Source organism: Manis javanica, chromosome 13, assembly GCF_040802235.1.
Source record: "Manis javanica isolate MJ-LG chromosome 13, MJ_LKY, whole genome shotgun sequence".
NCBI classification, from domain to species: domain Eukaryota; kingdom Metazoa; phylum Chordata; class Mammalia; order Pholidota; family Manidae; genus Manis; species Manis javanica.
This window is the reverse complement of record NC_133168.1, coordinates 66541754-66569724: the sequence shown is the minus strand read 5'-3', so window position 1 is coordinate 66569724 and position 27971 is coordinate 66541754. Positions and strand designations below refer to the sequence as shown.

The 27971-nt window shown below is 44.4% G+C and overlaps 1 protein-coding gene across 1 annotated transcript in view; it reads right to left on the bottom strand.

The window, feature by feature from the left end:
* Positions 1-22597: 22597 nt before the first annotated feature.
* Positions 22598-27971, bottom strand: part of PPP1R14C (protein phosphatase 1 regulatory inhibitor subunit 14C) — an 87359-nt gene continuing 81985 nt past the window's right edge. The window contains exon 4 of the mRNA XM_037022953.2: positions 22598-24153. Within this exon, the coding sequence (XP_036878848.1) occupies positions 24079-24153 (75 nt within the window). The 3' untranslated portion in view covers positions 22598-24078. The remainder of the gene's footprint in view (positions 24154-27971) is intronic.

Genomic DNA, 27971 nt, shown 5'->3' with positions numbered 1-27971 from the left:
TCATAAATCATGTTGACAGCAAGTACCCTTGATATGGTATGAGAATAACACTTTACCCCTGTGGTCTTCCTCCCCAAAACCCATAACCCCAGTCTAATCACAAAAAAAAAAAAAACCTTCAAGTTTCAACTGAGGGACTTTCTACAAAATATCTGACGAGTACTCCTCAAAACTGTCGAAATCATCAAGAACAGGCAAGTCTGAGAGACTTCCCTGGTCAAGAAAATACACGACCAAAAATGCAATGCGGCATCCTGGATGGGATTCTGGGACTGAAAAAGGAAGTTAGGAAAACACTAAGGAACTCTTAAGCTATGGACTTTAGTCCATATATATCACTTTTGATTCATTAATTATAACAAATACATCACAGTAATGTAAGATGTTAATAATAGGGAAAATGGTACAGAGTATACAGACCTCTGAAGTATTTCCTTGAATTTTCTTTAATTTTAAGGCTGTTCTGAAAAATAAAGTATCAAAATGAAAAGTAGGGTGGTGGGGGGGCATGCCAGTACAGCCCAGCCCTCCATCTGAGTGTAGACGGTGAGCCAGATACTTGGGAACCGCAGAGCCAAGAGAGGAAACTGAATCCTGGAGACTTAGAGGCATTTAATTGGTTGGCCCCACCCAAAGGTAAGCCCCTGACTGTGACCCCAAATCAGGCCACGAAGGCAGCCTCCATGGAGGGCAAGGAAGAGGTTGCAAGAGGCCAGACATATTTCCAGAGAGGACCTGCGGCACAGCAGTCAGCATGTGGACGCTGGAGTTCAGCTGTCTGACCTCAAAGCCTGGGTCTGCCACCTTCTACCTGTGTGATCTTGGCAGATTGCTTAACCTCTCTGAAACTCAGTATTTCAATCCGGGAGCTGGAGGTGGTAATGATACCTACCTCAATAGGCTAGGAGAGGATTAAATTAGATACTACGAGCAAAGTGGCTGGAACAGTCCCTGGTACTCAGTATGTGCTCAGTGAGTGAAAGCTGTTACTATTGTCCCGAGACATAAAGCCAGGGAAAGAAGTGCCCTCTCTAACCCAGCAGTCATCATGGGAGAGGACACTGGGGGCCCGGGGAGCAGCCCCTGCATGGGCAGGAGGTGACAGGAATAGGACACATCACTGCTATGCTGCAGCACAGGGTCCACGTGGGAAAGTGGGCAAGCTCAGGCTGGAGCAGAGCTGGGTGGAGCCAGACAGCCAAGCAATGCCAGGGTTCCCAGCTTCTCCAGGGAGAGACAAGAACTCTCAAAGCTGTGGTTGGCAGACTTTTTGGGTGAAGGGCCAGTTTGTAAATATTTTAGGCTTTGTGGGCCAAAGGCAAAATCAAGGATATTACATATCCTTGTTATAGAACTATATATATACATATAGCTATGCATATTATATGTACATAGAGAAGAGTTACTAAACAAGAGAGAAAATTTTCCATTAATGAAAGTGGGTTTCCTGAAAAATAGCTGGAACCAGTATTCTTGAACACTACATAGATACGTGAAAACAACTCTAAGGTGAGTTTAGAGCAGCCGTATAGCTTAGTTCCACCCCACGTCAATCACCACCCTACTGTGTTAGTGTAAACTTGGGTTTAAAAATTAAAACAACCAAGGTAAATTGTGGGATTCTCTGGTCTACAATCGTCAGCAGTCATCCTTAGCAACTACTGAGTTAGAGCCCAGTGCTTCAGGTTCATGCAGCTCTCCAACTCTCGTTTCTTCTCTGGTTTGAAGTCTTTGGAATGGCTGGTAATAAAAAATACAGTGAAATACCCTCATATGGCAGGAAGGGTAGCACGCCAAACCCTGTCAAGTTAATAATGGCATCACCATGATTTATAGTGAGCCAAGCAGCAGGGCGAAGCAACAAGGGTGTCATGCAGAATCTTGACAACTTCTGAGAGCAGAAAGCAGCCTCAGATGACACATAGACAAGTGGGTGTGGCTGCGTTCCAATAAAGCTTTATTTATGCACACTGAGATTGGAATTTCATGAAATTTTGACATGTCACAAAATGTCACTTTTCTCTTCACTTTTTCCCCAGTCACTTAAAAATGGGAAAACTATTCTTAGTTTCAGGATGCTACAAAGACAGGCATCAGCCTGGATTCAGCTCATGAGCCAGTTTGTCCACTCCTGTTTAAAAGGATGGTTCAAAATAAGCCCTAATCCTATCAAGTCATTAGCCCACTGCGTACCTCAAGCCTCTTCTCTCCGTTTCAGAGCTGATGTGCTCTCTGCTCTGTAAAACTCAGACTCCCTCTTCTTCCCCCAACACCCGGTGCAGTTCGCGGCATCTCGCTGTCCCCGTAGCTGCGCTGTCTCGCACGGCAGGGGGACTGAAACTCAGAAACGCTCTCACCATCTAGGCTGCTTTTAGCCTCATGGCTGCTGCCAGAACTTAATGAGCTCGGTTCAGTTGCCATGATTCATTCTGTGGTACCTCCAGCCAGGCAAGGTTTTACTAGGCAAAAACTGAGCTCCCAGCCTCCCAGAAGAGGACTGATAATGCGCTTGAGGAGAGCGACGTGTGAACAACTAGGGATACAATACAATACAACAGTAGAGACATGCCCACAATTAAAACAGTCATCAACTTTGCAATTGAGCTGGTTTGTATATTGAAGGAGTTTAGAAATGAGCAAAAACCAGAGATGCTGCCATTCATGAACTGGGGCCGAATGAGGAAGAGGCGCTAGGTGGAAAGGGGGAGTACAAAGTCAGGGGGAAGGGAAGTGAACGCACACATCCTCCCTCAGCGCCACCTGCAGCTGAGGGCTCAGCCCAGATGTAGTTTCATCCCATGACAGGGGAGGAGACAGCCCACAAGGGTCAAGTCTGCGCTGCTAGGCAGCAAACTGCAAGGGCTGGACCTCCTTCTCCAGGCTGGGAAGGACAGGTGGGACACAGACTTCTGTCATCAAACTGGCTGAGCCACAGGGTATAGGCCTGTTTACACTGACAGTACTGCATCCCTCCTCTTCAGGATGCTGGCGTTAGGATGGTGCCCCACACCGTCTGGTGTGCATCTTTGTCCAGTGTAACTAACAGCATCCTTTTCACTCTCAAAAGTGTCTGGCTGAACATAAATGATATAGTCACTCTAGTATTCAGCCTGTTGATGGAGGTAAAGTAGTTCAGGTTCTGGACACGATGGCCAGTGACTGCCAGGCCTCAGGCACAAACAAGAGGAAAAGTGTTTCAAGACCTGGCTTTAAGGCTGCAGGCCCACTTGGGATGGCCCAAGGCACGCATTCATCAGGCACTTGTTTCCTTCACTGTCTCTTACCCTCAGTATCAATCAACTACAGTCTTTCTTACACTCTGCAGTCATTTTCTTCATGCACACAAGGCTTGTGGCTTATTTTCAGCCCCAGTTCAAGGGCAGAAGCAGACCAGAGTCAGACAACACCTCTCAGCACATCTCAACCGGCCCCTAGGAACAGCCCTGCACCCTCCAGACAATCCTGGGAGGAACAAAGCTTGAAAACTCTCCCACCCTTGAAGGTCAGGTTTTGACGCTGTGTGACCGTTGGGCAACAGAAAGGTTAGAAATGCTTGCTTGCTATTGAAATACGAGTACCTAAGTCTCAACAGAAAAGCGTTAAACATTAACTGATCCTTAGAAATAGTGTGACTCAAAGCATCCTGACACTCAGTTCATGAAGGGAGTGACCCTGTTTTGAGCAGGTTTCCCAGAGGGTGACCTGAGCACCTGCTGAGGGGCTTGGCAAAATGCAGATGCTTGATCTAGACCCGGGAATCTGAGAGGCCTGTCAGAGGCTGCATCTATAAATAAAGAAGACCCCAGACAATCCCAACACATAACCACACATTTAGGAGAAACTGATTTAGAAACATTTCAAAAAATATACTCTGTCCATTCATCTTCTTGATAAATTTTGCCCTGCCTTCTGATTGCTTAATGGGCATTTTTTTCCAGAACTAAAGGTGAGATCCCTGTTGACAGATTTTGATTAATGACAGACAAAAAAAAATCAATCAATCAATTAATCAAAGAGGGGCAAAGGAGACAAGGGGGTAGGAATCAATCGTCAGTCTCCAGAAGAATTTCAAGCTTCACTATTGTGAAAGCCCTCTCCCCTCTCCCCCTCAGATAACCCAGCTGACTGGGGTCCCAGATTTCAGATGGGATCCCTAATGTTGCCCTGCTGGATTAAACGTCTGATGTCCCTGTGGCCTCAACTTTTGCCTGTCCATTTGCTACAGTGTGCCTTCAGGAATCTTTTGTAATGCATGCCATGATGGCAAAAATGATTGGGAAACACTGAAATTATTCCACCATCAACATATTTGGTAGCTTTCCAATGATTCTGCTAACAATTCATGTGTGTGTGTGTGTGTGTGTGTGTGTGTGTGTGTGTGTGTGTGTGTGTGTGAGGGGTCCCCCAACCACCAACAAGCAATTTTCTGGTACCAGCTGGGTGTCTTACAATTTAATTCAATTCTGACACTATCTACCTGGAGACAACACTAATCTGTGATCGCACAGATTAAGGACTCAGTCTGTAAACTGCCCCTTCCCCCACCCACACACACTTCACATGCTAATTGCAGCCCAGGTTGTCACCTGTGGTTCTGACTGAATACACCGGAGGGTCCAAGGACCTCTTCCTTGGGTCGATTCATTTGCTAAAGTAGCTGACAGAAATCAGAGAACCATTTTACTTAGTACATTACCAGTTTATTATAAAAACATACAACTCAGGAGCAACCAGGTGGAAGAGATGATGCATAGGGCAAGGCATGGGGGAAATGGCAGAGCTTCTGCGCCTTCTCCACCCTCTTCTTTCTCCCCAGATCTCCGCATGTTCACAAGCCAGAGCCCTCTGGACCCACTCCTTCTGGTTTTTTTATGGAGACTGCCTCACAGCAGCACGGCTGATGGGGTCATTGGCATCGGTGATTGATTCAACCTCCAGCCCTCTCCCAGCCCTGGATTTCAGAGGGTGAGACTGAATGTTCCAACCTCTAATCTCAGGGTCGGGTCCTCTGGCCACCAGCCCCCGCCCTTCAGTTACCCAAGGGCTTTCCCAGAATCACTTCGTTAACATAGAAAAAGACACCTTTATCACTTTAATCACTTTTAAAAATTCCAAGATTTTGAGGAGCTCTGTGCCAGAAATAGGGATGAAGACAAAATACATGTTTTTTTTAATTGTCTATCATACATTATATTTATTATCTTCTGTTTCACTGGATGAGTTTGGACGGGAAGTGCTTTCAGATGACTGGGCGAGGAAGCAGCACTGTCACACTGGCGTGATTTTTGTCCAAGCCCAGCAGTCAGTGCGAGGCCCCCAGTCTAGCCAAGGCACGGATGGAGGGATGTGTTGCTGCTGGCCAGCGTCCCTTCTGAAAAGGCTGAAGCTCACAGAGCCAATCTGACCCCAGCAAATGGGAGACCCCTCTCCCTCCAGCTTTCTGTTGGAGTTAACTTCTCTGGGTGGCCCTGGCTGTTTCCTGGATGCTTCTGACGCATAGTCCATAAAAGGGGAAAGTGTGGGGGTGGTATCTGAGTGCAGACAGGAGTGGGAAGGAGAGGGGAAATGCCGAGGCGGCCAGTTTCACCACTAGCCCCTGCATTTCACTGCAGGCCATTCTACCGGAAAGATCCGAGAAGGCACTTCATTTCTCCTCGTCCTTTGCAGGCACCTCTCTCGTCCCTGCAAACCTTACAGCTGGAGGAGAGAATGGACGTGGTTTTTCCCCTGAGAGAATCATTCTGAGGCTGGCTTGCCCTTTTGAGCTCTCCAAGTGTGACTCTAGAAGACGTGTGGGGCTATATTTAACCTCAAACCCAAACTCAAACCTCAGCTCCTGGGAGGGTTGGTTGCTCAGCCTCGGAACCAGCCCATTGGCCTTCAGCTCTTACACACCGTGGGGTCAAGTGAGGCCAGACCTGCTGGGAGTCGTCTGAGGAACGTCTGTGAGTGGTGATGACACACACCCCCTTCCAGAGCGAGGCTACAGCACGCTCGACAGACATGCCCCAGTCTTTTTTGCTCTCCATGGCGGGAAGAGAAGAAAGCCATGTGCTAACTTTGCAAGGGCTTATGAAGCAGAGTCAGAATACCGTGAAGGGAGTTGAGGAGATGCTGCCCAGTTAGCACAGCCTTTGACCACACCCTTTCTCAAGAACAAAAAGCCCTGATTAATTCAACATACTCCCTCACACCCCCTAGACGCCAGTCAGCCCCTGGATGACTCCACCCAGCAGTTCTTGGTCACCAGAGGGAGGCCTTTCTTCATATATTCCAGATAGCAAAGGCCAAAGAGACCATGGGTGACAGTCTAAGAAAATGGGCTATTAACTACACCAGTTTTTTTAAGTTAACCATAAAAAGAAAATTTCTGTCAATGATGAATTTTGCAATGGAAAGTGGTGGTATCTCCCTTGTTATGTCCCTGCAAGAGGAGAGATCCACACCTCCACGGCAAAGACCTCACTCAGAGATCTATGTAGATGTGTATAGACTAACCTGTTCTCTTGGATTGCTTTTAAAATCCTGTGACTTTGAGGAAAAAAAGACAAGAAGAAGAGTGCCAAAATGTAACACTGTGTGGTGTAATCATAGATTGGTTTCCCTTGTGTTTCTGTTGGATGTATTTTCCAGTGTTCTGTGACGAGCATTTTTTACCTGCATAAGCAGAAAGGGGAGATGCTGTCCCTGTACTGGGACAGCTGTAGGCTACACTATGCAAATGAATTCACTTAATGGCAGATGCTTCCTTAGGGGTGGGGAGGACCTGGTAGCATCATATCCATGAATCATGTGGTTAGAATCCAGCATTGAGAAGTCTTCCATGTGGGTGGGCAGCGCTGCCTCCTACAGGAACATGCCTGAACCCACCTGGCCCTGGAGCTAGACTGGGAAGCAGAGACTGGTGAGGTATCACCTAGCCGCCATACTTAAAAAATCAGTTACATTCAGGCTTCCAGAAACCTCCCTAGGAGTTTGGAAACTTCAGTCTTAATGAGAGATACCAGCAACCATCCAGTCTTGGCTAAGAGGTCTGGAAGCAAGATTTGAAGAGAAAGAAAAGGAGATGATCAAATTTTCTCCTTAAAATAGTATCTACACCTGAACCCCAACTCTCAGCAAAGATGTGCTGAATTTCCACTATAGGCCACGTCCTGTGCTATCTGTAAAGTATAGACATTAATTCATTTATGTTGAGCACTACTGTGTGTCACAGATCTCTCTGACAGTCTTTGCCTTCTGAGGCCTTATGGATGATAATTACATTTGAATAGACATAAAAATAATTATAAATGCCACAGTATGATATAACCAGTTAGTGCTGTAACAGGAGATCTAAAAATGTTATGAAGGAGCAGAGAAGACAGAGACCCAGAGTTGGATAAGCCTTCAAAATGGGGTTCTATGCCCCCCCCCAGCATAACACCCCCATGAACTGCTCCTAGGCTCCTCCTAAAGCCCAGGTCTTTTTGTGGCTGTTCATCTGATGGGGCTCATCACCTTTCAACAACAGAGTTGATCTTCTCATGATTTCTCACCTCACTGCCTTTGCTGGCTTTAATCTTCATATGTTGAGTGTTCCTCTTTGCCCTTCAGAATTTCATTCCATTTTCATCTCTACTCTCTCTAAATTCCTTCTGCATTTGGGGGCCACACCCCCAGTTTTCTGTTTCGTCTTCCTCATGTGGGACCTGAATAGTTTTCAATTGTCCCCTGCTGCTTATCCTGCTTCACCAGCCCTTGGAAACGAGGGGCAATGCACCGAGCACGCAGCAGGCACTGGACAGGCTGCCAGATAAATCTGACTGGTGAATAGCCTCTTATGCGTGATTCACCTGCTTATGCACATGAACCTCACTTTTGCTGTCCTGAAATGGGATCAGCAGAAACAGGAGTTCAAGGAAGAGGGGGGATAAGTTTAAGAATGAAGAGAGGACAAGAAAGGCACGAAAAGGGGAGGGGAATACAAAAAAGGAAAAAATACCTTACTAGGCAAAGTATTGGCTAGGTAATACTTTTCTGTCTTGGGTAGCATTTTCATCTCAGATGGTACCAGTTTGACTTCCCAAGTGCCCATTCAGATTATACAAATCCTGGTGGATCCTTCTGTTGCCCACATGAGTGTGGTGAAAGAGCCCAAGTTCCCAAAAATGTCCCCACATTAAAACCCCAGCCTGTCATTTGCAATCACCATCAGCTGAGGCTGTACAAACCACTGGCATTTTCTAAGCATCTGCTATTTTTCCGTCGTCACAGTACCAAAAACAAAATCCTATCTGTCCTTCTCTGTCTGCCATTTTGACAAGAAAACCAATGTGCCTCTCTTCCTCTAGTGAGCTCGTGAAAATAAAATATTTCTCCTGGGAGCCAACTGGAGTTTGGCATGTTTTCCTTTGCAATATTTATTTAATCTACTCATCTTCCACATGAGAGTATAGACATCAATCCATCCGTGTCGAGCTCCTCCTATGTGTGACAGACCACACTAATATCCTTTCCCTCTGGGACCTAATTAATGATAATTACATTTGGGTAAACATAAAAACAATTACAACCGGTTAGTGCTGTAAGAGTTTTCCTGGGAGCAAACTTGGGTTTGGAAGGCTTTACGGTATTTATTTAATCTGCTCACCCTCCACATCTCCCCCCATTGAGTAGTACATTTGACCAATGAAAAGGTCTTGTCAGCAGCTGACCTGAACATAGACGAATGCACACCAAACTAGCATATGCAGATACACGGCTCTTAAATGGATCCAAGATTTTTTAACTTGGAACTCGATGGCCCTCGCTTTTAACACAGAGACTCTAATTCATGTTGCTGTGATTCTTCCCCAGAGACTCTTCCTAGACATTATTTATTCATCTAGCTGCTCCCAAGACAGAAATTACTCCCTGATGTCGGGTACTCAGGGAAGGCATCTTAACGCTGATGCCACTTGTGGTGGGGGGGTCACTCATCATGTGCCGTCGATTGTCGTCCTGCAGAGCAGAAGGACATCAGGGGGTTGTATCATGCGCCAAGGGAGAGTAGCCCCCATTCCCACAGGTGCTCCGGACCCTGCCCATCAGCCCCCTTTAGACTTCCAGCGTGCCTCCCCTTACCCAGCACTGACATTTCTCAAGGGGTTCCCAGAACCACTCAAGGCAGGCATTCCCCTCGTTTATCTAATGACAAGAAGAAACAAACAAAACAACAACAAAACACAGGTCCAGGTAGAGTCACTACCTTAGCTAAGGTCACACTGTAAGACAGATTCTGAAGCCTCACTCTCAGTGGTTCCCCATCTGGATGAAGCCCAAACTGCTTAACATGTGTGCAACGTCTCCTGTGACCTGACTCTCTAGCTTCACCCCTACCACCTCTCGCTGCAGCCTCCAACCTGCTGGAATCACTGATGTCTCAGGCGAGACACTCGAGTTGTGCCATTACTTCTGTTACAACTTGCAACCCCACCACCCCCTACACCCCCTTCTGACTCATGCCCACTCACCCTTCAGGTCCCAGCTCCTCATTTATCTGTTAGTAGCATTCCGTTAGTAGCTCCCCCCGTGCACTGCACCAGGTGCTGAGGCCATAGCAATATGCAAGCAGACCTGGTCCTGCCCACCCGGAGTTCATGGCCCAGTGAAGGGACACAACTGAACAGGCAATGTTAAGATGCTGTGACAGGTGTGACAGGGTAGGAACAGGGTGTGTACTCAAGAGTTCTCCTTAGCACAGAACCAGCAGAGTAGAAGGTGTATTTATTTATTTATTATAAGTAACTGGCTCATGTGATTAAGGCAGTAGGCAATTCCTGGGATATGCCAAGGGGGTTGGCAAGCTGGAGACCCATGAAAACTAGTGATTTAACTCCAGTCCACGTCCAAAGCCTGAACACCAGGACAGCCAATGGTGTAGGTCCAGTCTGAAGACCAGCAGGCTTGAGATCTAGGAAGAGCCAAAGTTTCATTTCTAGTCCAAAGGCATAAAAAGATCCAATGTCCTAGTTCAAAGGCCATCAGGCTCCTCCTGCCTTTCTCCCATTTAAGGGAAGAAATGGCTTTTTTTGTTCTAGTCAGGCCTCAACTGATTGGATGAGGCCCACCCACACTATGAAGAGCAATCTGTTCTATTAAGTCTACCCATTTAATTGTTCATCTCCTCCAAAATCAGCCTCACAGCAACACCCAGAATAATGTTTGATCTAATTTCTAGGCACCCCATGGCCCAGCCAAGTTGACACATGAAGTTAACCCTCACAGGGTGCCATGAAGACACAGCTAGAACTCTCCCTGGAAGTGCTCCGACATTCCCCCAAGCCTCCATCAGCGTCCTTTCTCTCTGTCCCCATGGCCCTCGTCATGGTCCTCATCCCACCACAGGGCCTGTGGACTCACCTGTCTCTCCACTGGCCTGAAAACACCTCGATGTTTCTACAGTGCCATTAAGACCTGGTTCTGAAGTCAGACCAACGCAGCTAACTTCCCGGCTCTCCAACGTCTTGCTGTTTACCTGGGCAAGTTTTCTAAAACCGTGACCCCCAGTTTTCCTATCTGTAAAAAGGGACAGTAATAGTAACCTACCAGCCTCACAGAAATAGTGTAAGGATTAAGTAACACATGAAAAGCAGCTATTACTATTATTCACTGTTGAACTCCAGCACACAGCACACTTTCCGGCACACGACAGGCTCTTGATTAGACTTGCTTGGCACCCTGATTCCCGTTTCTGTGCCGCCAGAGCCATGTCTGTGCCCAAGAGCATCTCAGGGCATAGCATCGTGTAGTTCCCTCCACACAGATGCCGTGGGAAGGGCAAGTGCCCGGCCATGTCTGAACGAAGGTGATGACAAGATGGACGGATACTTGCAGAAGGCTGGGGAGGGCCGGGAGCAGTGGGACAGAGGACTATTCCAGCAGGTGACGACTGCCTTGTCTTTAGTGCCTGGCACTGTCCAGCTGGATCTTCAGTTAACAGAAAGACTGACTTCAGTCAGGCCACGGATTTTCTGCCAATCACTTTCAAGGGGAGGAGGCAGCAGGACACCAACTACCAAGATTTCATTCCCACTTCCAGGAAACACAATAGCCAGGGAGATGATTTGTCTCTGGGCAATTTCTTCTTTTCCATCATTAAGGATTTTCCTGTCTTTCTGAGAACCAGTTCCCTGTATAGTCTGACCTCAGAGATATGAAATATTTTATAGGTTCCCCTACCAAGGTCTTCCCCCTGTGGTTGTGCTGTGAGCCCTGGAATGGGATATCCCTTCAGACTCTGCCTTCTCCTCCCTGTATCTCAGTTCCCACATGTGCAAAGTGGGGACAATCTGCCTCCCTCTATGCTTCAGGGTTGTATCTTATGACAGGATATGTGTATCAACCAGGTGATACTTGTGAAAATGTGTGGGAGTCTATAGCGCTATAGACACACGGGGCGGCAGTACTACATGGGGGCCTGAGTTCTTGCATAACCAAAACTCATTTCACCCGGGAATGAATGTAAAGTGGGAGAACCAACTTCTCAAAGTGTGTAAATCAACAACCATGTAGCAGTGCTTTAAATAAGTATTTAACTTTATCTCTAATATTTCAGCAACCTGTCTTCCAAACACAATAGTAACATTGTATATCATGGTGTTTGGCCTTCAACCTAGCCTTTTATTTGTAACTTTCAGTGCGACCGGTCTTTCAGCACTATCAACTAAATGAGTGCTTATTGGGACAAATAAAAAAGATGCTATGATACAACAGCAGTGGATGTTAAAATAACAGCACAGGGGCTGCCACCAGCACTCTGGCTGGGGTCCCTCTGCACCTACGACAGTGTGGTTGGGGATGGCTCCTTTATTCAGCAGCTAAAGGACATGGCCTTAGGGACAAAGCAAAAGCATGGTTTACAATTCACTGAGGTGAGTATGAAAGCTGGGTGTCATGGGCTGAATTGCGTCCCCTTAAAAAGATACTCAAGTCCTAACCCACTGTACCTGTGAATATGACCTTATTTGGCAACAGCATCTGTTGCAGATAACCCAGTTATGATAAAGTCATTATGGTTATGGTGGGCCCTAATCCAGTATGACTGGTGGTGTCCTTATTAAAAGAGGAAGTTTGGACATAGAGACAGGCAGACATACAAAGAAGACAATGACAATGTGAAGACGCAGGGAGAAGACAGCTGCCTACAAGCCAAGGAGTGCCTGAGCCTATCAGAAGCTGGAAGAAAGGCCTAGAACAGCTTCTCACTCACAGCCTCAGAGGCAAGTAACCCTGACCACACCTTGATCTGGGCCTCCTGGCAGACAGAACTATGAGAGAATAAATTTCTGTTTAAGCCACTCAGTTTGCAGTACGTTGTATTGCAGCCCAAGCGGACTAACATACTAGGCTACTCTTGATTGTTTGAACTTGGAAGGATTCTCTTCCATATGATAATATGTTATCGCTTATTTAATTATCATACTGCTTCTGATGTGCACAATTCAGAGTAGTAAGCTGGGAATCTAAGAAATGTTTGGGGAAGAAGAATCTGTAGAACTCTGGACTTCCTACAGTTGAGGAATGTGGGGCTCAAAGCAAAAGAATTTTGGGTTGACTTGCAGACAACAGAAATAACAGTTAATATTTCTTGGGCATTTCTGCGTGTGAGGTGCTGAGTTAAGCTCTTCACATGCATTAGTTCCTTTAATTTGCACAACAACCTTATGTGGTGGATACAGTTGTCACCCCCATTTTCAAATGAGGAAAATGGTCAGAGAGATTTAGTGACTTGCCTAAGGTAGCACAGCTAGGAAGTGGGGATTGAATTCCTCAATCCCTGGCAGTCCGGAGCATACTCTGGCATTTCCAGAGCTGGAAAGATCTGGACGCTACCAGTTTTATAAGTTATGGTTAGTTCCATGATCAACCTCTCTGAGATAACAAAGTGGGTTGACACATATATATTGATGGCCTATCATAGCAAGGTATTATTCTGGGTGCCAGAGACCCAAAGCTGAACTTGATGCAGACCTGCCTGCTGGGGACACATCATCTATGGAACACAGACTACTGCAAAACATGGGTTTCATTTTCATCCCAGTGTGCTCTTAACTTCCACCACAACATTGAGACTTACACTAAGATTTCTATAATGTATTGTGATGGTTAGTTTTATGTGTCAACTTGGCTAGGCTAGAGCACACAGCTATTTAATTAAATGCTATCTAGGTGTTGCTGAGAAGGTATTTTGTAGCTGTAGTTAACATCTATAATCAATTCATGGTAAATAGACATTAACTTTGATAATGTGGGAGGGCCTCATCCAATCAATTGAAGACTGAAGAGCAAAATCTGAAGTTTCCCATTCTGTCTCCAAACAGAAGCCTGAGTTCCCAGCCTGGCAGTCTGTCCAACAGGTTTTTGATTTTGCCAGCCCAGCCCTACAACCACATAAGTCAATACCTTAAAACAGAAAATGTTATACATACACACGTATATATATGTGTATGTCCACATACATATGCATGCAAATACATGTATGTGTGTGTGTACATATATACTATTGGTTCTGTTTCATTGAAGAACCCTGAAACAAAAATCTAGTGGAAGATCACAGGGTTAAGAGTTGAATATTTGTGTCTGAGTCCCAGATCCATCATGTACTAGCTCTGGGAACTTCAGAAATTTCTGGAAAACCTAAAATTCTGTTTAGAAACTCTCTTCAAGCTTTAAATTCTTCATCTCTAAAGTGTCAATAAAGGAATTTTTTAATAATAACACTTGCCTCACCTATTTCATAGAGTTGATGTGAATATCAAATGGCACAAATGAAAACACTTTTTAAACAATAAAATGCCACACTAATTTCATGTATTCAATTCCAAGGACATATTTATTATAGATGACAGGCAATTGTTTCTTTTCCTTCCAGACTTTGCAAAATTGGCCTCAAGGTGGGACAGTAAAAGAGGATGTTCAGCTTCGGAGGAATGAGGAAGGCGGAGCCTGACTGAGGTCACCGCGAGGCAGGTCAGGGAGGTAATCATGTGCTGCAGCCAGGGCTGTCCTTGCTGGGGACATGGGGAGGACAGACGAAGACGGACAGGACCTGTAAGCTCACTGTTGGCATGGAGACAGAGGAAAGAAGGCATTTTCCATCAGTGCTGCTGTCTCCTTAGGAGAAGCGTGACCAGGAAAACAAACAGGGAGTGTGATGCCCCTCAGCCCTCAGAGAAGCCGCTATCCTAGGCTACACCGAGCTGTGAGGGGGCTGCCACACTTTTTCTTTGTATTTTTGAGACTGTTGTGTTAATATTTTCTTTGTCTTCCAGGATTACCTCCATTTCCCATGTTTTTCCCCCTAGATAATCGTAGAAATCAAAAGCCTTCATTAGCATGCGCCTTAAGTATGCCACGTAAATCAAGTATGCTTACGGCTATGTGTCCAATGCCCACCACCTACCCTGTTTGTGGCCATAAGGGCACCTGCTATGGAGCTCTAGTTTCTGGAGGCAGGAATGAGTTCCCCGCGCTGTACCTAACCTGCCTGAGCCACACACAGGCTTCTGGAAGTGGGATAAGCCACACTCCATAAGAATTTTATACAGGAAGAGCTTGGCACTCCACTCCTCCTCAAATGTAATTGATAAACATCTGAGGCCAAGCCATAAGTTCCACAGTATAAAGAAATGATTAAATGTTTATGCAAAGCAGCATGTCAAAAGGAAAGAGGGATAAATATCAAATTCAGGTGAATAGTTATCTCTGTAGATGGAGAGGCATGGGTCAGTGAGGGCTTCGGTGTTATCTATATGACAAGCACATAAACAGATAGACGATAGACTGATATAGATATTTCAGCATTATTCCCTAGATTTTTGTCCACCAGAAAAATTTTATTACAATGGTTTTTAAGAAATTACTGTTGATCCTCTTTTTTTAAATAAAAAAAATTATTTTTTGGTTTCTTTTTCTCTTTTGCTATTGGTCTTCCTAACAAATATTCCAGGAAGCCAGTCTCCTTAGGGTTAATATGTAGACAACATGAAAGAAACTCCACATTTTCTGGTTCTCTTTTAAGTGATCAACTTTTTGCATGATGACATTTAAAAAATCAACTGACTTTTTATAATCACTTTAGCGGGGAGGGTCAGCACGGGTCACACAATTAAGGAGGCCCCTTCCCCCTCTCCTAGAAGTCCTTTTATGCTTTGGTTTTTCTGGCTGAAGGAGGGAACATAGCTTCCATAAGCTTCTTTCTGGAAGCAGCAGAAAGTGCTGATCAACATCTTTATTAAAATACCATGGATAGGTGGAGACCAATTTGGGGAAGAGCCAGGAATGAGAACTAGTGGGGCGGTGGTTTTAGAGATGGAACAGCCTCCGAATAAAGGAAAACTGGGAAGAGAAAATGCAACCTAAGGCAGCCAGGGAAGAAATCCTATAGCGATGCTTCCAGAGAATCAAACAGATTGGAGCTGCCAGGAAACAGCAAGACTGCAAATAAAACCTCAAGCCAGGAGGAAGGACTCTGCTAATTGGAGTATATAATTTAAGAGGTGATCACAGCACAAAGCCCTAGAGGGACTGACTGCAGGTTTAATTAAAGATGATCTTCCATAACCTTGTCCTTGATTTAAAAAACATCAGCCCTGAGAAATGCTGGGAAAAATGTGTGTGCCTCATTAAGTGAATTTTTCCTTCTCTGAACCTTCAACATGAAGGGCTATTTTCCCACCTAGAATTTGGCCCACTGGATGGCCATTGATTGGATTTAGGGTTCTTGCTCACCTGCCACCTCCATCCCTTGGCACCAAAAGGGAGAAATGATGCAAATATATTTCAATATCAAAAAGCACACAGTTAATACACAAACAACAAAGATAAAAAGTTTTTTCAGGTCCTCCAAGTGTCTAGCTACAGAATTTGAGGGCTTGGGAATTAGGGGGTACATGGCCAGGCACTCCAGTCTTGCTTCTAGAGAGAGACACCTAGCTGCTACCTCAAAGCCTTAAGGTGCACAGCCAACCTCACTGAGCTGGTTTCACACCTGTGGCTTAGCAGAGTCAGGCAAAGGAGGGAACAGGCCAGGAAGGAAGAGGGGGCAGAAAAGGTCAGGGCTTTAAGGGTGCTGATCATAACTGATTCAACTGAAAATTTGCCAAGTACTCTGTAACTACAGGCACTATCTTCCTAATTATGGAACAGTACCAAGGTGCTTGATATATAAATATGTTTACATACACATATACACTAATCCTGTTATTTTACCACTTCACAGATAAAGGAAGCCAGGGGAGGCCTGAAGGCAGCCCTGGGAATCACAGACTGTGAGCAGCAGAGCAGGGGTGATCAGTCACCCGAACACAGGTCTGCCTCCAAGCCCGGGGCTATTGACTGGTTATCTGAATGGCAGTTGAGTGACAGGCACCACATCTTTTCAGCTACTCAAGCTTCCAATCTAAGGAAGCCCCCACCTTGCATCTGTAGATATGTAGGCTATACTAGACCTTTGTGATTAATTGCTCACTTATTCCTTTCAAGACAAATGTTCTGGATTTTACAGATAAAGAGACAGAATCAATTGCCCAAGGGCAGCAGGCTGTGTGGTGACAGACCCAAGTGTTCTTTTTACTCTGTCAACCTCCTTGAGCCCACCCGATGCCCACAGGAAGACCACACTGCAGGCCACAGCCATCCCCACACACTCCCTTGCCATCTTTGGCCTCCTACCCCCCAGGCGATGTTCTGAACTAGACCTTTGTCCACAATATTAGCAGTGTGCGAAGTGTTCTGTGAAGGAAATATTCAGATCAACAACCCAGAATCACAGACTGCTTAATCTAGCACCTAGAGCCTGCCTCAGTACATACTTAATTTTACTATTCTTTGTTTTTAATACTGAGAGGTGGCCACACTGTGTTCAGGAAGGCCTGTATCACAAGAGGGGAGCTGGAAGACGTGATGGCCCACACGTCCCGAGCCAGACCACTATCTAACTTGGAGTCCTAGCTCTGCCTGGGATGATAAGCTTTTCACAGTTTAGCAGAATAGGCTTTGTGATCAGATTGCCTGCCTTGAAACGGAAGCTTCATCATTACCAGGCTGTATGACTTCAGGCTACTTTCTCTCTCCAAACCTTGGTTTCTTGTCTATATAATGGGAACAACAGCCTCAGTTCCCTGTCTGTGTAACAGGAATCACACGGTCTTGTGCGGCAAGTACAGCTTGCATCCAGGTGCACAGCGCAGCAGAGGGACCGCTCAGCGAAAGGCAGTTAATGTGGCCACCACTTGCTCAGGGAGGCGTTGGTGATGATGACAGCGTCCCTAGGTGAAAGCAGCTTGAGCGTGGAAGGTGTTTCTCTTCACGTACAGCACGTGGTTGTGTGAGCTGGACAGGGAGGCCATGCAGAGCCTGGGGGACGCTGGGTGGAGTTACCAAGGTGAATAGCGACAGGGCCTTTGGGGCCTGTTCTAGCCACCAGTGCTTTGGGCCATTCTGGGAGAAGAAATATACCCAACGAACTCAGAAAGTTGATTATGCTTATTTAAAAATATTCAAGTATTACGGAAATGTACTAGATATAAGTGGTCTGCCCAACTCCTAACACCATATTCTTACCCCAAGTTAACTGCTGATGATAATTCTCTTCTTTTTAAAAAGTGTATATAATTTTATTTATTTGTTTGTTTGCTTAATTTAAGGAGGGGCGACAGTAAATCCTCCCCTGTAATTTCCTTTTGTTAGTAGCCAACACCAGGTTTGTACCTCATTCTTTTTAAAACTACATATTTCTCATTAATGGGCATGGGTTGGTTTCCATTTTGCTCTATTATAAACAATACTGTGTAAAGAACCTTTGCACATATACTTGTACAAGTACTAGGTACGTTTAAGAAGTCTGACTGCTGAATCATAGGATATTAATGTGTTATATTTCAACAAATATTTCTAAGTTGCCCTCCAAAAGTATGGTTCCTGTTTATGTGCCCACCTGGCTCTGTCTTGAGGCAAAGAGTTTGACCTTCTTGGCTTCTAACTGTAAATGCGGACAGCAGGCTACTCACATCACAGGGCTGCGTGAGAGGTACCACATGGTGTTTGGTAAACAGCCTAAGGACATTCAGAGACCGTTGCTGTGTCTCCTCCCCACCTTCACTAGCCCTCACACACCCGGTCCCACCTGCTCAATAAGGAATTTGACAAAAGCAAAGATGACCAGAGCCTGGGCAGTCTACCAGGAGTATGTGCTGCTTAGCTTGAAGGAGCCCGAATGTCTGGCTGGGGGGCCTCCAACACTAACGTGGTAGGGGGCTTAAGGAATGCGAGAGAAAGGAGGGTGGCGTTGGCAGGGAGAGGCCACAGGGCCCTGGAGCGTCCTCCTGGCAGGTGCTGCTAAATCCGCCATTCTCCTAACCACAGCTTGGTTCCTGGAGGACTCTTCTCAAATCAGTGGCACTAGTTTGGTCTCAGGGCCACACTTTAAAACGGGGGCAGGAGAGGAAGCAGCATTATGTTAACAATGTGATGTGCGGTGCAGTGGTGGAGCTCATCCACCTTCTTCAAGAGCTGATTCCCTCTGACAATCATAGGTAATTTGAAAGCTTTTATGAAGCCTTGGGTGGCACACTATTGAAACTCCCAGGCTCAGTGAATTCAATACAAGCATCTGAAAAGTGAGTCATAAAACATTCCTTCCTAATCCTCAGCAGATATTCCCAGTTACCAATGACTCACCCCCAATGATCTAAAACTCAGACAACATGGAAGTTACCACCCTTAGTAATGAAGTTAGCATCTGAGGGAGATGATTGGATTGATGATGGGTTATGATTCTAAAGCTCATTCATTTCTGCTTGTTTTTCCCTGGACAGTCATCACTGAGTGAACCTTAAGTTTGATATTTGTTGTTGGCAGCAAAATGGGAGTTTCAGCTTTAACAGGGTTTTTGCCTTCAGGCTCTGGAGCTCATTAGAAATAATGACTTCGTCTGGTTCATCAGACGGATGGATGATCCTTAATCTCAGGTGGTGGAGGTGGGGAAGTTGAAGCAGAGGCAATTTCTGTTCCTAACATCAAGAGTGCTTTGTGTAGTGGCGTTAAGAAATATGTTTAGTATTTCTACCACATAACGATCATAAAGGTCACAGCACTGCTTTGGATTAAATGAGACTCATGATAAAACATGAGCCAAAAAGAGCAATTACGGACTCACTCCCTCCTGGAAATTATAAAATATCTTATGGAATTAAAACTCCCAGCCCAAATATAATACAATTGCTTTCTTTCTTTGCACACCTAGGAAACAAAAGAATGCACACACAAAAAAAATGGTTTGTCAAGGGACATCTTTTTTCCCCAGGGACGGGATGACAAATGGACTTTTCTTCTACGCATTGCTTGGCATTTGTGGATAAAATGAAGGTTCCTGTGGCCAGGATTCTCACCTGGTCCTGGCTGACTAACTCTCTACACATATGTAGGCAATGTGTCATTATTGACTCTATTATATAAAGAGCCCTGCCCACCGTGTGCTCTGGGCAACATGGTGGCACGGCCGCAAGGCTGCAGGAGAGCAGAGCAGAGGCTGGAGTGGTGGCAGCACCGAGGACAGAGGCCCAGAGGACCACTGAGCAGGCAGAGAGGCCCAGAGGCAGAGACGGGCTTGCTGTATGCAGGCTCATTCTGAGTGAACAGGATTCTAGTGATTGACCTGCCACCATGGAAATAAAAGTTGGGTATAACCCTTTCACCCCAAGAACATTCTATTGTCATTTCTTTGGTCATACTGAATCCATAGTGAACTTGCCTGGGGCTGAGACCCACTGGCGAGACAGTGCTGTTCACCCATGTTTGCGTGCTGTTGTAGTCTGTTTGTTTGATGACCTAAATAAGGTGATGGAAGTGGATAGGAGCTGGCTCCGGGTCAGGGAAAGAATTTCTCCAGGCATCCTTTCACAGCCAGTGCACTGGTTAGGCAATAAGCATTAGAAGTTGAAGCATACTGGGAAGCTGGACATGTTGGAGGTAAATCTGCACCAAAGGCTTGTGATCATGTGCACCCATTGGCGGAACCCATCGTGGAAAGCAGAAGAGGAAAGAGGTCTGGAATCTACCTCCTGAACATGCCAGGGTATGCATGTAAGGGGGTGTAAGGCCAGCACCCTCCCAGGCTTCTCTGCCAAGCGGGCCATCACTCACTCCTGGGGTGGCATCCCTGAGAGCAGCTATCATCCGTGGAAGCAGCCAGCAGGGTAGAACATCTGAGCATGAAATGGAAGGAAGGAGACTGGGAAATCTGATTCAGAGAGGTCTGAGGCCAAAGAGAGGAGGCCGGGCTTGCCACCAGCTATTCTAGGACACCAGGCAACCCTGACTCCCGGGACGGCCGAGGCCTCCGGAGTCCCGAGCCCCGGTTCTTCACCAGTTCTAGGTATGGACGTGTGGAGACCCCAGTGAGAGCATAGATCCTCTCCTCCCTGGAACGTGCATGTCTCTCTGCTCTTTTCTCTCTGCTATTCTATGTTTCTCTTCCATCTGGCACTCTCTCCCTAGCACACAGTCTCTCTGTGCTGCTCAGTGTGTGGCTCTTTCTCAATCTGCTTTCTCTCTCTCTCTCCCACCTGCAAGATTTCACAGTTTTTGTGGATCTCCTTAGGCCTACATGAGCTGTAGCTTGGGGAACCCCTAACTTAAAGATACAGGCAGGGAGTTCTAAGCTCTAGAAGGGTCATCTCTTTGCAACAGAGAGAAAACATTCAGGGGCAAAAAAAAACTATGCTTACTTTTTCCAAATGGTTTGGAGATTATTTTGTTCAACTCCTCACCCATCACCCATTTCAGAAAGAGGCCAGTCTCTAGGGCTTTGGGGGTACTCTGTGAAAATGACACAAGCCTTCGCTGTAGTCAGTACATCCTCGTGCTGAGATTACAGCTGAAAGGAGTGAGGTGCTGTGCTAACTGCTATAAGGAAATTCTTTACAAAGACCAATTATCTTATTTGTCCCCTTATCTGTGAGCTATCAGAAAGGGGGTTTGAGTGAGTAAATCAAAACTCTAATCAGTACCAGGGAGTATTTTCCTGCTGCTAACAATAGGCAAACCAAAGAGTGTATCACTTACTCTCAAGCATCCTGTGAGCCACAGGGTGTTGGGTTATGCTGTATATGGATCTCTTTGCGACCTGACAAGAACCAACCTGGTAGTACCATATATACCATCTCATTTTCTTTTTTTGGTTTCAGTAAACAACCAGGTAGACTGTGATACTGCAAATAAATTATGGTCACAAATCTGCTTTTGGAGTTCAATTTGGGCACTTGAAAATAGCAAGTGATAAGTACTACTCTTATTCAGGCACATGATTTAAAGAGAAAGATGCAAGGCATAAACTGCCAGGTGCTAGTCTTCTCCACCTCACCCTACAGTGCCGTTTTTCTGTAAACTAGGGGCGTCTCTCTTTCACTGGGATATTGTCCCTGATCACCCCATGACACCATCCGTTTTTTGTTGTTAACAAGGAGGAAAAGAGAAAGTGGCTTTTGTGAAAGTAAATTCTGTCCACAAAACCACCATTTCCGGGCATGAAATCTCTTTAAAGGAAAATTCTGGCCTTTGATTTATAAAATCCAGTCCCACCCTCAAGGATCACAGAGTCAGGAGGGTATCTAGAGCCTGTTTGTGTAGAGGGTTCTAGAATGAAGCAACAGTTTTTGCAAAATTCCAGAAGGAAAAAATACATATGTTCCAGAAACCCCAGTTATTCAGTAGGACCGCATATCAGTGGAAGGCCAAGAGGCAGGGACCACTTCCTTGTAAGGAATGCAGAGGAGTTTGGGTTATAAGAAGGGGGGCAGAGTGATCAGAGCTGTCTTTCAGAAAGGTTATTCTGGCTGCAGGGTGGAGAGCAGATCAGAGGGAGGCAAAACTGGATACAAGGAAGCTGGTTCCTTGACAGTTGCAGCAATCAGGATTTAACAGGGGGCAGAACTGAGAGGTCTGAGTGGAGGGAGAGCTTGGTGACTGAAGGTGAGTTGAGGGCAGAGATGGGAAGCCCAGGAGGAGGTCCAAGCCTGTGGCTTGAAGAGTTAGGGGAGTCAGGAGATGCCAGGCCCTCAAGAGGGAAGGAAGGTAAAGGGAGTGGGAGGGCCGGGGAGGAGTACGTTATGTGGGAGGATTTAAGGCCTTTGGAAGAAATGTTAATTGTTGCTCCATCTGAAAACCCATTAACTTGGGCTGGTCACACCTAGGAAATCTGCAAATTCTGTGTTTTTCTGTATTGATGGGCACATGACATTCTGACAATAACTGGAATATCTTATTAATCTGAAATCTTCTTGAGGATTTATATCATATGGGGAAAAGGGAGTTTTAATTAAATGAAAGGAGCATGGCCTACAAGCCAGGCAGGGCCAAGAACACAGAGTCCATCTCCTGTTTCCTTCTCAACCCAGAAATACGCTCCGTACAGCTCCTTTCCTTTCTTTCATAAGGAGATGGCCAGGGTCAAAGCCCGAAAATGTCCTGAAAATGAAAAGTTAAGTACAGGTGCATGGCCCCATCAGCAGCAGAGCTTCTGACAAAGTAAAGCCATCACGTTAACGTGTTTTGCAAGGTGAGCATGTAAGCAGAGTTGTAAGCAGTTCCATTTATTCGAGTAAATAGCTTGTAAATAAAACATTGGTAAACATTATAAAATTAAATACATTTTCAGAAGCTTGCCAGTATACAGAAAATTCAACAAACGTAGTTCTTTTAAAAAATAAAATATGTTCAGAGCACCCTTGATATAAAATGCCTGACCTCTGTCCTCTGACAGGGTCACCTAGAGACATCTTACAGTAGTTGGGGTTTCTGTGGGGAGGCAGCACAGGCCTCCTTGGAGGGGAGGCGGTTCTACTCTGACCTTTCACCCCATCCACATCCATCAGAATGCTGATCCTTCCCCAAGAAGCTGGAATATAACTGAGAGGGGCAGGGGAGGTGCCCCAGGCATAGCTCTAAGCAAGGGGACTGGGATGCAGAATTAGGGCCAGGGGTCAGAGTCCTCACCACATGCCACTGGGAGAAACCAGAAGTGCCATCTCCACTGCGCTTCCTAACAGCAATCCCTCCCGTACCAACTTCCTTTCTCACCTCCACCCCTGCTCGGCATGCAGGTCACTGGCTCTGTCTGATACTGCCCAGTCACAGAAGTTATGGCTCAACTTCTAAGGACAAAGATACATAATCTGCTAACTTCTTTTTGCCTATTTTCAGGGCGAGAGAATAATATACAGTATTTGGCTGAGAGCAGAGAATTAATTGCTACACAGTGCTTCCTTTTCCCAATGCAGAATATCACTCAGTATGGGCATTTCTCTAGAAATCCAAATAGCTCTTCAAATTAAGGGCTTATAAAACTTTAAAATACCACAAATGAGGCAATAAGTACATGACCTGGCGAAGCATCCCAATTAATGAAATAATATAAACTACACAAATTAAGCCCTTGACCAACTCAACTTTTTGTAGTGTAGCTCATCAAAATAACGGATACACTGCATTCTTTCACTTTGGTGCATAAAGTGAATGTTGAAGGTCAGCAACCATCACATGAAAAATACCTAGTGGCCTCTTGAAAAGACACATGCTGCGACCTCCAATTAAAGGACAACCACAAGTTTATTCCGTCAATGTGAGGTACAACTCACATGTACACTTTAACTTAGATATATACATATACAAGAAATTCAACATCTGAGTCAAATGTACAACTTAAGAAAAAAAGATTACCAAACTGGTTGTAAGAAAACCATCATCCCTGTACAGTTAGGTCCTAAACCTCCAATTTCTGGAAGAAGAAAATGCTGCCTGGCCCAGCCCATCCTGACATGTCTGCCTGGTTTGATAATCCCTGGTTGGGCTGCAACCAGTCATGATAGGTTTGCTATTAAAATGTTACATTAATCTTTAAAAACAAAAAAAAGAGCACTCTTGAATAAATGTCTAATAGATCCCCTCCCCCCCAAAAGAAAGTTGCTCAGAAGGACACCTATTCTTTAATAGAGACTTCATGAGGTTCAAATGCCAGGACCCCTCTTCGTCTCTGGGAGAGTCCACCCTGTACCAGAATTATACAGTCTTCTTCTGTGGAGGGCTCAGTTTTCTCATGCCTCTTATCCGAGAGAGCAGCTCCTTGATGAATTCCTAAGAGAGATCATAAGAAGTGAATAAGAGGGGGGGGTCACCCTATTAAAATTGGATTCAAAATCTGCTTTACATAATTGAGGTCAATCGCATTTAACTTCAGTTGATAAGTTTGGGTGGATGTGCTAACCCCACCTGGTTCAATACAGGAAATTTTCAAACGAAGGTAGAGCACTTAAACTTCATGCCACGATGCTGTCTTACACTGTCTTTACAGAGAAAACCAGGCTCCTTCATTTGTTCCTATCATCTACTTGGCCCCTGAAGGTGTATGTGGTTTAGATCAGTGCTTCTCAACCTCTAATGAACCTTTAAGAAGAACATACCAGTCACCCAGGGAGCATGTAGATTCTGATTTAGTAGGACCAGGTTGGGGCCTGAGATTCCGCATCGCCATCTGGCTGTCCGGTGATGCCAGTGTTAGACTGTACCACACCGGAACGACAAGGCTGCACCAGTGGTTCGCATATTTAAGTCTGCATCACAATCACCAAGGAGACTTGTTAAACCAGAGTGCTGGGCCTACCCTCAGTTTCTGGTTCAATAGGTCTGAGGTAGACCTGAGAACCTGCATCTCTAACAAGCTCCCAGGCGATACCTCTCCTGCTGATCCCAAGATCATATTGAGACTCACTGGTCTAGGTCACAATAAGGGTCTTTTGACTTTTTTTGACTGCAAATCATAGTTTGTTTTTAAACACACATTGTACATTTACAGTCCAGTACATAGAAACACACACACCTGAAATAAAAATTTAATGAATACTTACTATACATAATGCACCCCATATTTTCTATTTTATTCTGATTTCATTTAAATGGTAATGCTGGGGGAGAGACCCACTAAAATGAATTCATGTCCTATTCATGGATGAGAAGCTAAGACTGAAGAACTGTCTAGAATGGTTCCCACTTTATACCAACAGGAATCCCTCGTTGTTGCCTCATGATTTAAAATATTTGGTTACCAAAGAAGTCACATTTATTAAATAATAAGTACTTTGCCCATTTTATATTTGTCAAAGACAAAGCTGAAGAGTCAGACTTTCTGATCACCAAGTGACAGCCAATGAATGATAAAAATGCATGTATATCAGGGACATCGGGAGGAAAACCTCTAAGGACGGTTTGGAGAGAAACCTTCCTCTCCATTCCAGCCTTCTGAAAAATAGCTCTCAGACAATCTCCCTTGCCAAATACAGCCCTTAGTCATAAACACCTAGACCAAATGATCGCTACCAACTAGTCTCTTCCTCTAAAACGCATTTTAATCGTTAATATTTTATTAGTTACCAAAAATTTTTTTAATAAATGTTTTGCTATTATAAAAGTAATATGTGCTTTTTCTAGAAAACTTGGAAAATACAAACCAGCAGCAATTACTTCTCAGAATGAATCACTAACATATTTTCTTCCATGAAAACTGTTTTTGGCTAATTAAGATCATACCGTACAAATATATCCTTTTTTTCACTTAGCATTTTGTCAGAAGCTTTTCTTTACAACATTAGTCTTGCTAAAAATCATCTTTAATGGTTATACAATATTTTATTAATTGTATGGATGTTCTACAAGCTGCTTACTTCCCCCACCAATGGGTGCTTCCTGGCTTTATGAACAATTATTAACATCTTTGTCCTTAAATCTGCAATTTGGATTACACCCTTTGGAGAGCTATTCAAAGTGGGTCAAAGGACAAAAACAGCTTAATCACCACCATTTCTGACCATGGACAGAATGGAATACATGTGAAGGAAAATGAGGCCCTATTTTAATTTCCTGAACATAATTTTACCTAATTTAAAATTTTTCCACAATAAAATAATGCCCAAATTTCACACTTTCATTCAGTTTTTCATTTTGCAAAGTCAAATGCATTTCCTATCTTTTACTGTGTGGTTTAGACAATACATGCTATACTGTACACAGAGTTTCAATTTCATTTTTTTTTGACTCTTACCTCTTGACTTGCTACAGAAAGTCTCAGTATTTGAGTACAGATTTCCTTTCCTTTTTTTGAAAGCAAAGGTCAGAATTACAAACCCTATTGCTTATCTTGTTAATAACTGGTAATTTTTTTACAGTATTTTAGTAACAGTTTTAATAAAGATCATTATACAAGTAAAGACTAACTCACATAAGGAATAATGTACCCTAGACTACAGACTTCTCTTTTTCAAGACAAAAGTAATTTAGTAATTCAAATCAAATGCAAATTTTTTAAAAAAATTGATCATGATGTGCATATATCTCAGTGATTAAAAAATCTAAAGAACTTGTCTTATATTTATAATATACCAACATTCACAAAAAACTAATTTAAAATTTTATATTCACATAATTTGTAAGTCTACAACAATATACTGTATTGTACGTATTTTAGGCTGTTAATTAACAACATATCTCATTTACTTACAGAATAGATCACTCCGACTTGAGGTTGGGGCACTAATTTAGTCAGAGGAAGGCTGACCCTTTGAGGAAATGACATCTGAGTTGAGACCTGAATTGATAAACTGAGGCCAACTTGGGTAAGATCTGGCGGTCTGGGTCATGGCACATGGGCAAAGGTCTTGCAGAGAAACAAGCAAGGAAGTGGGTGTTACTGGCACAGAAAGACCAACGTGGGTATGTGTGGGAGCCATACTGGGGCTACAGGGCCAGCCTGCCAGGACTTTGTTATCCAAGTAAGGTGAGGAGAGAACATTCTTGGTGCAATGGAAAGCCACTCGAGGCTTCTAAGTAGGGAAGCAACATCATCTGATTTAGGTTTTAAAAGGGTCCCTTTGGCTGCTGTATGCAGAAGGTCTTATGAAGGTAAGAGTGGACAAGAGACCAGTGTGGCAGTGGCCAGGCAAGGGACACCGGTGCCTTAGAGTAAGCTGATGGAAACCAAAATGGAAATTAAGTAGGTAGGTTTGGGATCCATTTCAGAGGCAAAGTCAATAAACTTTGCTGCTAGTCTGAATGTGGGGTCAGAGGGTACCAGAGAAGGGGAGCAGGAAGAAAGGGAATTAAGGTCACTATTTCTCAGCAACTAGAAGAAAAATGATGCCATTGCTGAGATGAGAAAACTGGAGGAAAAACAAACAAGTTTCCAGATTTGGGATGCCTTCTAGATATCCAAGAGATGTCAAGATGACAAATAAATGACATTATTTGTGACTTCAGCTCACAGCTGAAGACATAAATACAGGCATCACTAGCATCTGGATCAGCGATTTCAACTAAATAACAAACAAAACTCCCTAAAAAACTACATGTGATCCTACATATATATACATGTGAAACTATATATATAACTATATCCATACATAGTTACAGCAACCTAGTATATAGTTTAGTGAAAAATGAGGCAACTTTTACTGTATGTGACACCCCTTGATATGTTCTAGTTTATTTTATTTTGAAAAAATACAGGCCAGCTAATAGGTTACCACCCACAGTTTGTAAACACAATGATCTGGACATGGGCTATTCAATACAGTGGCCCCTAGCCACATGTGGCTATTTAAGTTTAAATTAATTAAATAAAATTTAAAATTCAATTCCATAATCATACTAGCCACATTTCAAATACTCAATAGCCACATACGGCTTGCGGCTACCGTAATGGTCAATGCCGATATAGAATATTTGCATCATCTCAGAAAATCCTATTGGATGGCACAGGTGACAATACTTTGAATTGCAAGGCTCAGAGACATAAAGCATAAATGGAAAGGAAAACAAGTCTGAAGACTGAGGCCAGAGGACCCCTAACAACAGAGGTCTGGTAGAAGTGTTGGAATCAGCAAAAGGAGACTGAAAAAGAGAAA